At 38.1% G+C, this 15,022-nt stretch overlaps 1 protein-coding gene across 2 annotated transcripts; it reads right to left on the bottom strand.

Moving 5' to 3' along the window:
- Nucleotides 1-154: 154 nt before the first annotated feature.
- Nucleotides 155-12,133, bottom strand: slc6a11a (solute carrier family 6 member 11a). 2 transcript variants are annotated; one of them, XM_038697101.1, is made up of 14 exons: nt 11,858-12,133; nt 9,873-10,007; nt 9,630-9,770; nt 8,106-8,193; nt 6,922-7,054; nt 4,666-4,800; nt 4,480-4,583; nt 4,059-4,183; nt 3,594-3,706; nt 3,356-3,439; nt 3,074-3,176; nt 2,227-2,327; nt 1,972-2,142; nt 155-1,827 (listed from the first exon to the last, which is right to left on the bottom strand). In XM_038697101.1, exons 1-14 carry the CDS (start codon nt 12,030-12,032, stop codon nt 1,714-1,716), a joined length of 1,722 nt encoding a protein of 573 aa, XP_038553029.1. In that variant the 5' UTR covers nt 12,033-12,133; the 3' UTR covers nt 155-1,713. The 2 variants fall into 2 exon arrangements, with proteins under 2 accessions (XP_038553029.1, XP_038553028.1); XM_038697100.1 differs by having other exon boundaries at nt 3,356-3,493; nt 11,858-12,122.
- Between the last annotated feature and the right edge of the window lie 2,889 nt (nt 12,134-15,022).

The following is a 15,022-nucleotide window of genomic DNA, read 5'->3' as shown; positions in this document are numbered from 1 at the left end:
GCTGTCATCTGAAATGTAGTGTAGAGTAGAAATTTAAAGTAAAAAAATATAAAAACCTAACTCACATGCATACAAAATGAAAATGAACAAGCCATATTGCCCCAAAAAGTGTTTTATTATTCGAATTTAAAGTCATGTATAAAAACAAAAGTCATATAAAAATACCTCATCAATATAGTGATCCAAGGAAATGGAATTAAAAGCAGCAAGTAGCTTACACTTATTTAACAGGCCGAGGAAGTAAATACTCCATACTTTATACTGCATAGAAAATAAATGAGACTTGTGTCTGAAAATTGACACCACAGACAGCAACGATGGTGATGATGCCCTAGTGTGAGGACCTACAGAAAGTCCACTGATGGAATCATATGAATGACTAAGTCTATTATAATAACAATCACTGCAGCTCAGGCCTGTTTGAAAAACAGGAGGAGAACAAAGGGGAGGAACATGGGTATAATCGCATACTAACATAAGTATGATGTCAAATTGAGTATGTTGCAACTGCACAAATGTGGATTTTGTGTACGCAAGAAATGCCTGGCTGGATGCATACTAGACTAGCATGAATTTCTGAGTATGAAAAGGCACTACACCTCTTCAGACTGGGCAAACCCAATCATGTGATCCAGTCACATGACTTGGATGACATGACATGTCTTGATTGAGTAGACTTAAGTGTGAACAGTATGCTGGTAATCGCATACTATATTACTTCACAGATGAATGTGACGGGAAACCTTGTACAGAAGAGGTGAATGAGGACAAAGATCAGCGTTGAAACAGCTAGCCTGGCTCTGTGAAATGGTATAAAAAGAAGCCTTCGGCACCTCTAAAGACCACTAATTCACCAATGAGTCTCTCCAGTCAGCTTCTGGCTGTAGTTCCATATTAACTCTGCCAACATGACAATTGATCTATCAAGAAAAAGTGTATCTCCAAAAATATCAAACTATTCCTTTAAATGCCAAATAAATCCATTTTCTCTACCAGCCTCTTATTGTGAGTGATAGGTCCTACATGAAGACACTATTTTCTGCAAAATGTAGAACAATCTTGGTCACATAGAGGCAAGACCAAAAAATGCAGGGCACAAAGGACAAAAGTCTACACAATGTTGGGCTCCAAATAAATACTTTAATTGTCTTTTCAAAGCAATGTATTGAAGAGGATCTTGTAGATCAAAACACTGCCCTGAATTCATGTTTTTATTCTTGATGCCCTGTTTGATTATGTTGACAAAGTGATGACATTAAATCTGATGAAACTACCTCCTTCCTGATGAAGTAGATTAGCTTTTAGTTTTTAAGTGTTGATCTCTAAACAAGTAATAGGTAAAACTGTTTTCCTCCTAAAATTGATTGTTGCTTATTTAGTCACTAATATTATGTTATCGGAAATATTTCAAATTTACAGCAGGTGCTTTAATAACAGCCTAAATATAATCTGAGTTTAAATAACTTTCCACTGCATTCATTTGTGCGTTTGTAGTGAAGGTGCTAAATCATGCAGAAACACCATTGTTGTCCTTCAGGTTTTGAGGAATTACAGATTTGGGTTGTATAAATTGGGCGCAACTCAATGTAGAATTTTGTACATTCAGTATCTGAAATGAATGCTACCACCATAAATATAAACATAAATACCACCATAAACCTATATATAGTAAAAACCTGCTCTATACCATTTTGTGTGTTGATTGAAATTTTGTTACAAGTTGCAAATTTTTCCATCATCAGGGACATGCAGTGAGGCACTGATGCATGTCATTTCCTTTGCAATCACTGGAAGGTCATCTGCAGGTCTGGAACTTGTCTTGAGACGCTTGGGGAAGGAATTAATATTGTCAAAGAATATCACTTGCAGCAGAACAGCATGCAACAAAAAAAAGCACTACAAGCAACATTTTTTGAAATAAATTTCTGATGCTAAACTGTAGAATAACACCCACTAACAACCATCACTGACCTGCCAGAGAGTCCCTTTTCCTTTGACTAGTTTGCAGACTATGGTCACTGGAATCATTGTAAGAGACGACATGGCCAAAAACCAGCCGATCAAGTACGCCCACCAAGGATACACGTAGGAGTTGTTAAACTTCAAGGGGGAGTATCTCAGGAGCAAAAACACAAGTGTGCCCTTTAAAGGGAAACAAATCACAAACATATAAACAGTGTTGGATCAAAAGTAAAGTCAATTTTTATAAACATAACTTATTCTTACACTGCAAATAAGAGGGGTGCCAAACATCCAGCAGTACTTGATCAGTGATAGAGGTTTGTACCCGATCATGTCCTCAATGTTGTCACTGAAGCGTTCAGCACCTAGGACAGCAACACATTATATAAGCTCTGTCCCAGCTCTATATTACACAAACTATATGGGATATACACTAAAATTCACAGTTTTTGAAGTGGGTAAAAAAATCTAAGGTCAAACAGTATCTGCTATAGGCACACCAACAGAAAATGACGCGGTCAGTAGAACAATGGAGACTTAATGTTATTCTGTCTCTGATGGTACTTTGTTTCATTAATGTAAATAATTTGACATTTGGTATATACTTTTGTGACTCCAGCTTTTTTTGTTACTTTACAAATTCATTGCTACAATATATTTGGTCTAACTTAGATTTGTAATCACCATCACTGCATTTGTGTTTTTTCACCAATAGTTTTCACAGTTAAAAAAACAACGTTTTGCTGATAAAATTGAACAAATACACAGCAAAATGTTATTTCAAAGTCGCAGTACTGTTGGTTACCAAGATGTTTCTGAGCTGCAACAACACTGTCCACAATTTCATTCTTTTCAAGCAGTTTACGTTGTCATTGCTTTGTGGGATGGTCTCAACATTAACAGCTTAATCAAGCCTATTAACTATGAAGACTGATCTTTTAGTATTCTTAATTTAACCAAATTTTCAAAAACACTATATAGTTAAAGCCTCTAGAATCAATACATAGTATGGAATTGGGACACAGCTTTGGTTGTAAGGTTGTACGATTAGTGTGGTATCAATGTAACATAAAAACCAAAGACAGCTGTACCACTGACAACTTTATCTTACCATAAATCCATCCAATAATGAGTGACTGGAAGATTGCCATCAGAAGAAGAGTGGGGCCGCTGCAGACATAGTGATCAAAGATCTGCAGAATGTATGCTCCAGCCTAAAATTAAAACAGGATATCATTACATTTTATTTTGTGCTCACAAAACAGCTCCCACTGAAGTTAGTCCTCAGTAAGAATGAAAAAAAATCTGTTCCCAGTTAGGGGTTAATTGATCAGACCGCAAATGGCTCAATTGTTTATGTGACCACCAATGAAATGGACTGCTTCCAGCTTACCTCTGACACCAATAACAGGCCAAACATAAAGCAAAGAGCACAGATCAGCATCAGGAAAAGCTCTCTGCGATATCCTTTTCGGATCTGGGAAGGGTAGACATCTGTTAGAGAGGTCATGATGCTTTCAAGCCCAACAAACTGGAGGATGACAGAAAGACAAGTTAGTGTCGGGACAAGTTAACAAAAGAAGAAACATTGCAGCAAATGTTTGGGAGGTGTAAGGAAGGCTGCAGCTCACCTGACCGTCTATTCCTAACAAGATGATCATGGAGAAGAAGCACACGGACCAGACCTGAGGCCATGGAAGAAGGGTCACAGCTTGTGGGTAGACTATGAACACAAGGCCAGGGCCTGCAGAGTGAAACCAAATGTGAGTAAGCCATTGCTGTCTGCCACAGTGTTTTTGCAACTTGGGTCATAACAAAGTTGAGGATTTTTTGCTGTTAAAATTGATATTTTTATCTATTGCACTTCCTTATTTCCTTATTGTTCCTTATTTGAGGATTATAGGCAGCATAATCACAACAGGTAAAAATAAAAATGAGTTGAAAAGTTTAAATATTTCCTATTAATGAGTAATTTTAAAGTTTACATTCTTTTCATTTTCATTATATGCTCAAAATCTGTAAGGCAGTAATGTATAAAACAACTTTAGTTGTTCAGTTTAAAGTCTACTCAGTACTCAATAGATTCACATTCGTACCTGACTCAGCAACTGAAGAAATGTCGATGCCCGATTTCTGTGACATGTAGCCCAGAACTGAGAAAATGGCAAAGCCAGATATAAAGCTAGTCCCGCTGTTCAACAAGCAAAGATAGAAGGAGTCTCTGCAAATCAGAAACAATGCACTGCGTCATTATTTCTTTCTTGGTAACACAGGGCTTACAGACACCTTAAAACTTAAAGGAAAAATAATGGGTGATGGATGCAAATAAATTAAATCTGACAAAAATAATCTTAAAGTGTTTTGGTTTTTGTTGTGCCAGAGTACATCCATCAGATTTGGGATGTTAAGAGTGTTTTATCTATAAAATAGTATGCCTCATAAAAATGAAACATTTGGATGCTGCTAGCTTAATACAACTGCACCCACTCAAAAAATAATGTATCTTGTAGTACGCACCTGTAACAGTTGTTGTTGTACTTGTTGTAGCTCCCAAGTGTAGTCAGGCATCCCAAACATATAGCATAGGAATAAAATATTTGGGTTCCGGCGTCCATCCAAACCTATATATCAGTTACATAATGATTTTACCAAAAACACTCTTACTTTTCTATAAAATAATACAATGCAAATGAGAATACATACTTGCGGATCAGCGAGCCGTGCAGGATTGGGGTACAGGTAGTACTTGATGCCATGGAAGGCTCCAGGAAGTGTCATTCCCCTGAGAAACAGCACCCCCAACATGAGGAAGGGGAATGTGGCTGTGACATAGGTAGCCTACGTTTAAGCAAAAATGACATTACAAATGTAAGAATAATAAAGTATAACCTATGTGTTAGGAATATTTCTTAGGTGTCTTAGTTGATGTAACAGGGAAAGGTAAGACAGGTCTAGCTTAGAGTAGTTTAGCTGACCCCTAAGTGTTTATCTGACATTAATGGCTGTAGGTATTTCTCATGTACTTGTTCTGGTCAAGATGACAACAATAGACTGATTAGTTAGAGACAGTAGCTCAGACGTCAGGCTAGCAGATATCAGTGTTCTCTGGGAATCTTACAGTCCAACAAAAATGTTTACAAGAACACACTGACTCCACAGATAAGGGTACAACTAAGGGATAGTGAGAGATTCCAATATGGCGAAGCATTAGAATCTAAACATCAGATAGATTAGTTGTTCTAGGTGGAAGGTAACCTAATAGAGAAACCTACAGGCACTAAGGGGAAGACAGGAACATAAAAAGGGACCAAAAGATGTTGGTGTTAGCATTGCTTGTGTTTACACGTTGGATGCTGACACTGTTTCTCCTTGGCCAAGTCTCATTAAACGTTGCTGTGTAAAACTTCGTCAGTCTCCGAAAACCTTCTTCTCCGCACCTGGCATCTGGCTCACAATAATTCTCAACACTATGATTGTAGCCATGTTTAAAATGTTTTCTCGGGACACTGTAAGTTGTGATATAAGTTAGTCATTATAACACCAAGATACTCTTGCACAACCCCACAGTGTTGCCAGTAGAGGGATTTTTTTTTTTTTTTTATCACCCTGGATTATCTACACACCCTTGCTGCAAAAATCATGAAAACATGTCACTTCTTGTGTGACTGAGGACTTATCCTGGGAAATATCTACCTGATACTACTACCAATACTGCTGTACGCTCATCATCAAGAAGTTGAATCCTATCAAGTGACTGCAGAAATTCAGGGCGTCTCAATTTGAACTTTTTTGCATTGGGGAAAAATACAGGATTGAACCTCGTTAGGTAACTATGTGGTCCCAGTCACCCAGGATCTACTGCAAACATCTCTCTCACAAAACATTTTGCTAGTCAGCATAGACCTCACACCAGTCCTGCTTATCCACTGAACCACTGACAGATGAGTGCATTGGCTTGTAGCCACTTTTTACACCATTGTGAAAAACATCTATCCTTAAACTGTCTTTCAATGCTCTGGGCTTGACAGAGAGTGGAAGGTGAGACTTTATTGCATGTGGCAGCAGGTCTGAGGTAACTTAAGCGGTAAAACAGCATTCTTATTTAGTGGAGATTTCTATTGATCACTCTTTCCTTACCCTTTGGGGAGTGCTTAATTTTATGTACTCCAAATATCCTAAAAAGAGATGCCAGAGAGTAGAAGTACAGATCTATTTTTTTTTTATCATGTTATGTTTTCCTACAAGTTTAGTGGAGATTGTGCATGAGGATTAGTGAGCGGAGCTGGTCGTTTATGTAATTGATAGCTTCCAAACCTGTATTAAATTGGAGCAAAATTAGCAGACCAGTATCCTCCCAAAAAAGTGTTTTGGTTTTAATTAAGTAGATGGTAAGGTATGGCAAAACAGCCAACTTGTGCTTTGAATCAAATCAAATCAAATCAAATGTCTTCATTGTCCACAAATGTGGAAATTTGTCTTTGGCTTCACAGGCTGATTAAAAACCACATCGTTTAAAATCACAATACAAAAACACAATAAATAACACAACATACACAGTACAGACCATAACGGATAGGATTCCAGTGTAGAGACATTATGAATTTAGAAAGATTATTTCATTTGATATGAATGACTTTTTGTAAATGTTCTTAGTTGCTGCAGCTGCTATACAGCGCCTTCCAGAGGGCAATTTGGCAGCTGCCTGAGGAAAAAAAGTGCGATTTAAGCCAACATAATTAGTGTATGCCTGCGTTGTTAGGGCTTGCCTGCCCCAATAGACAGTTGACATATAATTGGAGAAGACATACTTGTATAATGAACTACAAATGCACAAATGACCAGCATTTCATACTGTAATAAAGGTGAGTGGCAACCTCCTGAAAATTATTTTACTGAGTCAGCGAAGTAAAAATAAAGAAATTAAATTCACAAATTAAACTGAGTGAGGGAAAGTCTTACCTTTCCTGTGGATCTCACTCCCTTCCAGACACAAAAGTAGCAGATGATCCAGGCCAGAAGAAGGCATAAAGAAAGGTCCCACCGTACGCTTCCTAAGGCATCTATGCCGGTGGATATTTTTAGCACTCGTAGTCTGTAAGGAACAAAGCATTATCAACCAATTATTTGAGGAAATATACATCTATGCTACTTTATACCGTCTTTGTAAAATTTTATGCTCTCTCTGAAAAACTGGGATGTCAACTGACCTAAAAGGTTAGAAAATGATAAGCAAGTCTCAACTCTGTGTATTTTAAAAAATTGCAGGTGTAACTAATAATGATAGGTTCAGTACGTTTAAATGTCCAGAGAAGCCATCATGCAAAATCCCAGAATCCTGGCACTGGCACACTTCAATGTAATGCAGCCATTTATAATTTTATTAGTTACACCTGACCTGTGATTAACAAGTCAATAAGTCCATCATAAAAGGTCTATTGATGTTGAAGCTCAGCAAACTATTCATGATAATACATGCCTGAATGTGCAATGTAAGACATTCACACCTTCAGTACAGTACACAGGTGTTTTTAATTATCCTGGCTGGTTAGACCCCTCTTCAAGGTAATCTCAGGGGGAGCAATGCTGGGAGTATGCATCAGGTGTAAACTGTCCCGCCCTAACTGATGCAACAAGTAATATCACGTGTGCTAAAGATGTCAATCAAACACAGTCATGTTTGCTATTTAGTCAAAGGTTGTACTGGATTTGTCTTTTCCTGCCTTGGTACAGGTCAAATGATCTCCATTACTCAACAGATCTAAAGGTTAAATTTGTGTATAAGAGACGTTCCAAAGTTATTTGAGGCCCTGTACACCCACTCAGTTATACAATTTTGTAATTTGGAAGCAGTCCTGCCCTAACACGTACAACGCAATTAACAGAGATGTCAGTGAGTTACACACAGCTTGTTCACACCCAACCACTGCCAGACAATACTTGTCTACCAACAGGCATTTGATGTAATTTTGGAAAAGCTCTATTTTTCTATCTGCACCAAAATGCAGAGCCAGTGGTTTCAGATTTAGATTGTATTCAGTCTTAATGATGGATGTTTGAACTTTAACCCATTCAAAGTCATGTCTAAGTTGTTATCCATTGATAATATGTGACATTCAAATAAATTCAGTGTCGTGAAAACTTACTGCCAAAACTCTACTACAGATGAGGAAGCATTCATGGGCGAGGTCCAGTTAGCAGTGGCATTATAGTTGTTCAATACCACACAAGAATCTGAAATATATCAAAGTATTGTTAAACATAGTTAAAACTGAAAGTTCATGGTTAATTCATTATTAGATCAGTTCTACATGATAAATGAATTGAATGAGTGATCCAGTAACTAGTTTGACTAAATTCCAATTACCTGCCACCATACTTGATTGTAAATACAATGAAACAACATTTTCCTTATTAGTATGTCATTTAACATTTGCATTTATTTATTTTTCATAACATGACATTTCAACTTAATTTAAATACACTTTAGGATTGCCCCTTAATGGTAGACTCAACGATTGGCCGAAAAAAAGATTCTTACATGACAATCTTTTCACTGAAAAAAACCCTCAACAACCTCAAACTCCATTTGGGAGCGTTGTCGTTAGGACCAGAGCAAAAAAAAGTATCAGGAGAGTGTTGCAACTCTGACCTTAAGTCACTTAACAGCGCACTGCTTGTTGGTGCCATGGACGTGGATCTTATTATGTGGTCATAAATGTATTATTATACATTGCACTGCTGCTAACTGTATGCTCTGCCATTAGGTAGTTAGTTCATTTAGCAGTCCTATTAGCTGATTCTACCTGGACTGGAATCTTAGAGTACAGGGGGAGTGTTTGTGTTGCTTTAGACAACTAGCACAGGAGCTTTGGACCAGCGCCATAATTAGCACCAGAACTGAAGCCAAGCGAGCGGGCAACGGAACCGGCTCAGCAGCCTCTCAGTGAACACAGCCCGGGGCCGAACACAGCCTCCAGACGGAGGCCAGTTTGACAACAGAGAATACAGTATCACGATGATTTACAGCTTCTCAGACCAGGACCCTCCCTCCGGGGTCGACGAAGACAAGGCGGGTTCAGAGACAGGACAGGAGAGGCATCAAGCAGAGAAGAGCGGGTTTATAGCAAGTTAATTTTAAGTAAAGTTATACATCATTCATCGCATTAATAAGTCGGCAAGTAGTTGTTCATGTGAAGGTGGAAGTTATTTATTTCCGTGTTTTGAACAAGGAGACTTGTCTGATGTTATACTGTGTTAAAATAAAGTGTTGTACACAAATTACAACAAAACATCTCCTTGCTGGTTGTTCTGACATTCAGAATCATGTTGTTAACAGGCAACTTGGTCCGTGCTCCTTTTTAATATTTTAAAGGCTCATTATTACGGTTTTGTATTTCTCTGTAATGTAGCACAATATTAACAATGTAAAATTCTTACTCTGCCGGGAACTCAAACCATTCTCTGATACCCCCCAAAAATATTTTTAAATAAATATCATAAATCTGTGATGTCTAGTTGACTAATGGCTTCAACGAATACTACTAGTCAGAAGCAGCCCTAATATAGTTAAAAGAAATATAATTAGGACACAAATAGTTAGTGGCATGTGTAGGAGAGAAATAATAGTTTTAATACTTTCAAATTCAATACTTTCACAAATCATTTACCTGTATTCCATGTGTTATTACATGAGGCCCATGGCAGCTTGCCAGAGAAGGAAGAGAAAAAGTAGAGAAAAGCCCAGGCTATAATCACAATGTAGCTGATACATCCATAGAAAAGGATAATTTGGCTGGCGTATCCCATGCCTGAAAACAACATAAAATGTTAACAGTGCATTGCCATAGTAATACTTTTTTAACTTGCTAAACTCTGCTCAGTACATCTCAATCCTGGCTGGTGTACCTGACCTTCAAACAAGGGGCAGACTTTCCTCCAGCACATGATTCCTCCTTGACTGGTGTACTGGCCCAGCGCCGTCTCCAGTACAAACAGAGGAATGCCACAGGTCACAAGGAACAGGACATAAGGAATGAAGAATGCACCTGCAAGTGTGGATAAAGCATTGTAAACATGCATGGTATACTATACATATAAAGAGTACCACGATCTCTGGTGACTGTGCGGTGGATCAGTGGACTACAGGAGGCAGAATACAGGGGCCTGGATGAGCCTGCAGCTGAACATTAGCAAGATGAAGGAGTTGATTGTGGACTTGCGGGGGAGGATGTCAAGGTGGATTACTCCTAAATACTTTAGCGAGCTTTTATGTTGCTGTGTGCTGGGGATGGAGCATGAGGGCAAGATAGGCTAACAAGCTCAACAAGCTAGTTAAGAAGGTACTAAAGTGTCATCCTCACCTTTATGCTGAAAAAGAAATTAAACATAGTCTGCTGTGTGTGGTCAGGGGCTTTTGTTAAAGGAACCCTCAAACATTTTGAGAAGTGTGGTGAATACGTTGACGGTCTAAAATGCCAAGATATTTTATTTACCGTGGTAAAGAAAAAGAAAAATGCAGTAAATCCTTCCATTTCAGAAGCTGGAAGCAGAGGATGTTTGGCGTTTTTTGATTGATTAAACAACAGATTATGAGAATCGTTGCAGACTACTGTCTGCTGCTTGACTAATCAATTAGCTGAAATTAACATATTTCAAATGTCTGTTTAAGGTGTATGTTCAGTTGGAACACTTCTTAATATCCTTCTTGCTCCCACTCTGTCTATTTTACGGTTGACATGGCAGATATATTGCTAGTTTTCTAGTAAAATACATACAAATGTGGAAATGTCTCCACTCTGTTTGCCTCCACTCTCAATATGAACTGCTGTGTTAATGTGTGTTTTTCAACAGGTGTTGTGTTTACTTATTGACAACTTTTAAAAGAGATGTCTACAAAACCAATGATGGTTTTAACATGTGGTCTGTTTTGTGTGATGCGGGGCCTTTGGTTGTTTGCCTTTTTATTGATAAATGAGAAGATCGATATCACTTTCATTTATTCAGTTGTAGGCTACTTGTTGTAGGCTACCATAGCATTATTAAAAGGTCAACTCAAATTGTGCTTTTTCAAACTGAGTACGGGGTTCGAGTAACAAGGCTACTACTTACTTGTACTGAGCCCACTTGTAGCATTGAACAGCCTGATCTGTGGTTGAGTGGTAATATATCAATGCAGTGGCCTAATGGGCTAACATATAGGCTTACAGAATGATGACCTGTTTTTGGTCACTTCTTTACTTTCCTACTTTCCTTGTGTAATAGATTGAATTTCAGTATCTGCTCAATTTGAGAAATGTGAAATCAGCCTGTTGGAATTCAGCAAAGAATGTGACTGTTCCTTTTGCACAAACACAGACAGTACAGTATTTTCATAGCCTTTTATAACCTGTCAAATCCTTAATCATCACATGTGAATATGGAGAGGGAGACACATGCGGAAAATAGGAGAGAATGCAGTGCATAGCCTTCAGAGTTTGTGTCTGAAAGTACAGAGATAAAAGTTTGTATGAACGTAATAATTGAATATGAATTTGAATAATAATATAATAATGCATTCATCAGTTTATCACATGGAAAATTACTGTTTTTAAGCTTAAGAAGTGCAGTTTCCCTCTATCCACTATGAATTGGTTTCTAAATCACCAGTCTTTCAATATTTTAAAGCATCAGTTTCAAGAGGCAACCTAACAATTAAAGCAAAAATAAATAAATATATTAAAAATTGGTAAATAATGAAAAAATGACAATCAATTTCTTTGTTTCTCTAGATGATGGACAACAATGAAAGAGTTAAAAAAGTTTGCATGTAGGGTCTGACCCTATATGCTACACTTTTATAAAGTCGAGGTTAGAGCAAGAGTACTAAACTGACAGAATAATAAACAGAAATACTCACCACCACCATTCTTGTAGCACAAATATGGAAATCTCCACACATTTCCAAGCCCAATAATGGCACCAGCCACAGACAGGATGAACTCCTTTTTGCTACCCCACTTGCCACGCTCCTCGGTTGCTCGTAAAGTAGTCTTTCGAGGAAGACGGCATAGCCTGCCCAGATAGCCTGCCATACCGCTGAGGGAGAAATGTTCTAATGGGAAGATCCCTGAGTTTCTGGGGACTCTCTGAAGCAGATTTATGTGAGGTTACCTAACTGACAGACTGTGAGGTAATTTAGCCACAAGAGGGACCTCTAGATGTAACAAATTTTAACACAGTCACAAATACAGATTAGCCTATCAGCTATAACTCAATTATTAATGTATGCAAATATACTTTAATATGGTTTTGTGTAACAAAACTTTTATTGCTTCTTGAGGGCCCCATGTGAGCTTTTGTCAGAGGATGTCTAAATTCTGATATATGCTATTCTCTAGATGTGCATGCCTGTGAATACTGGTTTCCATCTGCTCCTCTTTAAACTCCAGCTTAAAGTCCAAGTATCAAATTGTCTTTAACTTGATGCAGCGAAGACATATTTACTGTTTACTTTTAGAAGGAAATCTATATTGTTAAATTATTTCAAGCTTTTGAACAGAACAGCAGAGCTGGATAGGAGGGAGACACATAATTCAAGGCAAACATTTGACATCAACTTAAGAATCCAAACTGACAGATACATAAGTCTTAATATGTAATTAGTTTTTCCCAGAAAAATCTAACAAATAAGAGTTGTCTGAGTGACAGCACTTCATGGTGAATGGCAGGTAGACAGTATAATGATATACCCAAGGCAAAACTCATTTAACACAGTCAAGTGTCTGCTGTTCTCGGGTAGCTGTGTAATCTACAGTAGCCTACTCTATAGTAATTACAGTATGGCAACAATCTCGCAGCTCTGACCTAAATCCTAGTAAATGTGGATAGACTAACGTAAGGAGTACAGAAGAAAGAAAGCTAAAGGATAAAAAACACAATACATGTATATCTATAAGACATAACAATAATAGTTATAATAATAATAGTAATAAAAAGAAGAATAGTAAAAGAGCATGCATGAAAAAGTATGCTATCTTAGAGAGATTGTGGAGAAAAACTGTTACTGACAAACTCAAAATCTCATGCTGTAAAAATTTGTGTTTTCTCTACAGATCCAGATGTGATCTTATGGTGAATTGAACTAACAGATAAGATAAGAAAAACTTTATTGTCTGTCACAAGTGACAGAAATTTGTCTTTGACCATGTGAATAAATGAAATACTATGATACATTTTATTTGTGGGTGCCTTTCAAAGCACTCAAGGACACCTTACAGATTAAAACAGTTAAAATACATTTCAAGGAGGCAATACAATAATACATCAAAACATGATACAATTTAAAGATTAAGATAAAATAGAACAATTTAAAAAAGCAATTCAGGTGGAAGGTGGAATTATGTGGGGTAGGCCTTTTGAAATAAGTGGGTTTTGAGCAAAGTTTTAAAGGAGGATAGGGACTACGGATGAATAGAGGGAGGGAGTTCCAAAGGTGAGTTGCACAATAGCTGAAGGCTCTGAACCCCATTGTGGACCTGTGAGCAGAAGGAATGGAAAGTAGTGAGGAAGAAGAGGATCGGAGAGTTCGGGATGGGGTTTAGGGCTGAAGGAGTTCAGAGACATAAGGAGGAGCAAGATTATGGAGTGCTTTGAAGGTGAGAAGAAGAACTTTAAAACCATATGGTATTTAACAGGAAGCCAGTGCAGTTGTTTTAGAAGTGGAGTAATGTGTTCAGAGACTGGGGTTCTGGTGATAGTACGAGCAGCAAAGTTTTGAACCAGTTGGAGTTTATGAATGAACTTGTGAGATAGACCAGAGAGAAGGGAGTTAACAGTAATCAATACGGGAAATGACAAGAGCATGGATGAGAGTAGCAGTGTAAGTGAAGGACGAAGGCGATTGATGGTGCATAAGTGAAAATCAGCAGACCGGGTAAGATTATTGATGTGTTTTTCAAAAGAAAGTGCTATCGAGGATGACACCAAGACTCTTGACGTGGGGGGGGGGACATTTTGCTAGGGTGGATTTGGAGCCAACATGGAGAATTCTTTAGTTTTATCATTGTTAAGTTTGAGGAAGTTTTGAGTGAACCATGTTTTAACTTCATCTAAGCAGTCAGTTAGAGAAGACGGATGGAGCATAGATGTAGGTTTGGTGGACAAGTAGAGCTGGGTGTCATCAGCGTAGCAGTGAAATTTGATATTATATTTCCTGAGAATAGAACTAAGGGGAAGTAAATAAATAAATTATAAAAAGGAGGGGTCCCAGGACTGATCCATGGGGAACAACACTGTTGACTGGGGAGGGTTGTGATTGAACATTTTTAAGTTGTACAAACTGAGTGCAGCCAGACAAGTATGATGTGAACCAGTTCAGGGATGTGTTGATGATACCAATGGATACTAGATGGTCCAGGATACTGTGAGAGATAGTATCAAAGGCAGCAGTTAAATCGAGAAGAATGAGTATGGTAAGAAGACCAGAATCAGCAGCCCTTAGTAAGTCACTGGTGACCTTGATTAGGGCTGTTTCTGTGCTGTGGAGAGGCCGAAAACCAGATTGAAACTGTTCATAGAGGTTATTGTTGATGAGATGATTATATTATCAACAGTTTTTTCTAAGATTTTTTAGATAAATGGCAGGTTGGAGATTGGTCTGAAATTATTTAGGTCGTTGAGATTTGCACCAGGTTTCTTCAGTACAGGGGTCATAGCCGCAGTTTTGAGAGAGGAGAGGACATGAGCAGAAATAAGAGAGGAGAAATACTGTCTTGTACTTGTAGGTTAAAATTTTCCATAAACAGGAGGCCAGAGTAGTGGCCAAAGCCCTAACAAGCCTAATAACTGAAATTCATCTCTGTTTTCTTCCTGGGTGATGGAATCAGCAACTTACAGAGTGCTGGTGCTGTAAAATTGTAACAGTATAACACAATGTTTTGGTGAAGCAATACATTTTTTTCCCCATGTGCACAAGTGACATTGCCTTCACAGCTGCCCTTTGTAGCCACAGCTACTCTCCCTCACCTGGAGCCAGGGATTTGGGTAGGGTAGTGTGAGGTAAGACGCCCCCCTAAGCTCAATG

The sequence above is a fragment of the Micropterus salmoides genome, unplaced genomic scaffold, assembly GCF_014851395.1.
Source record: "Micropterus salmoides isolate LMB-PRFRI ecotype aquatic unplaced genomic scaffold, ASM1485139v1 Ms_hic_scaffold_4, whole genome shotgun sequence".
In the NCBI taxonomy this organism is placed as follows: Eukaryota; Metazoa; Chordata; class Actinopteri; order Centrarchiformes; family Centrarchidae; genus Micropterus; species Micropterus salmoides.
This window is presented reverse-complemented; position numbering and strand designations above follow the sequence as displayed.

What these genes read in the sequence shown, in the direction of transcription:
- slc6a11a (XM_038697100.1), bottom strand. Translation starts at nt 12,032, where the DNA reads ATGGCAGGCTATCTGGGCAGGCTATGCCGTCTTCCTCGAAAGACTACT. An exon ending in GTGCTACAAGAATGGTGGTG is followed by an intron (nt 10,008 to 11,857) that starts GTGAGTATTTCT and finishes CCACACTTGCAG; the next exon opens with GTGCATTCTTCATTCCTTAT. An exon ending in GAGTGAGATCCACAGGAAAG is followed by an intron (nt 4,801 to 6,921) that starts GTAAGACTTTCC and finishes GCTTAAACGTAG; the next exon opens with GCTACCTATGTCACAGCCAC.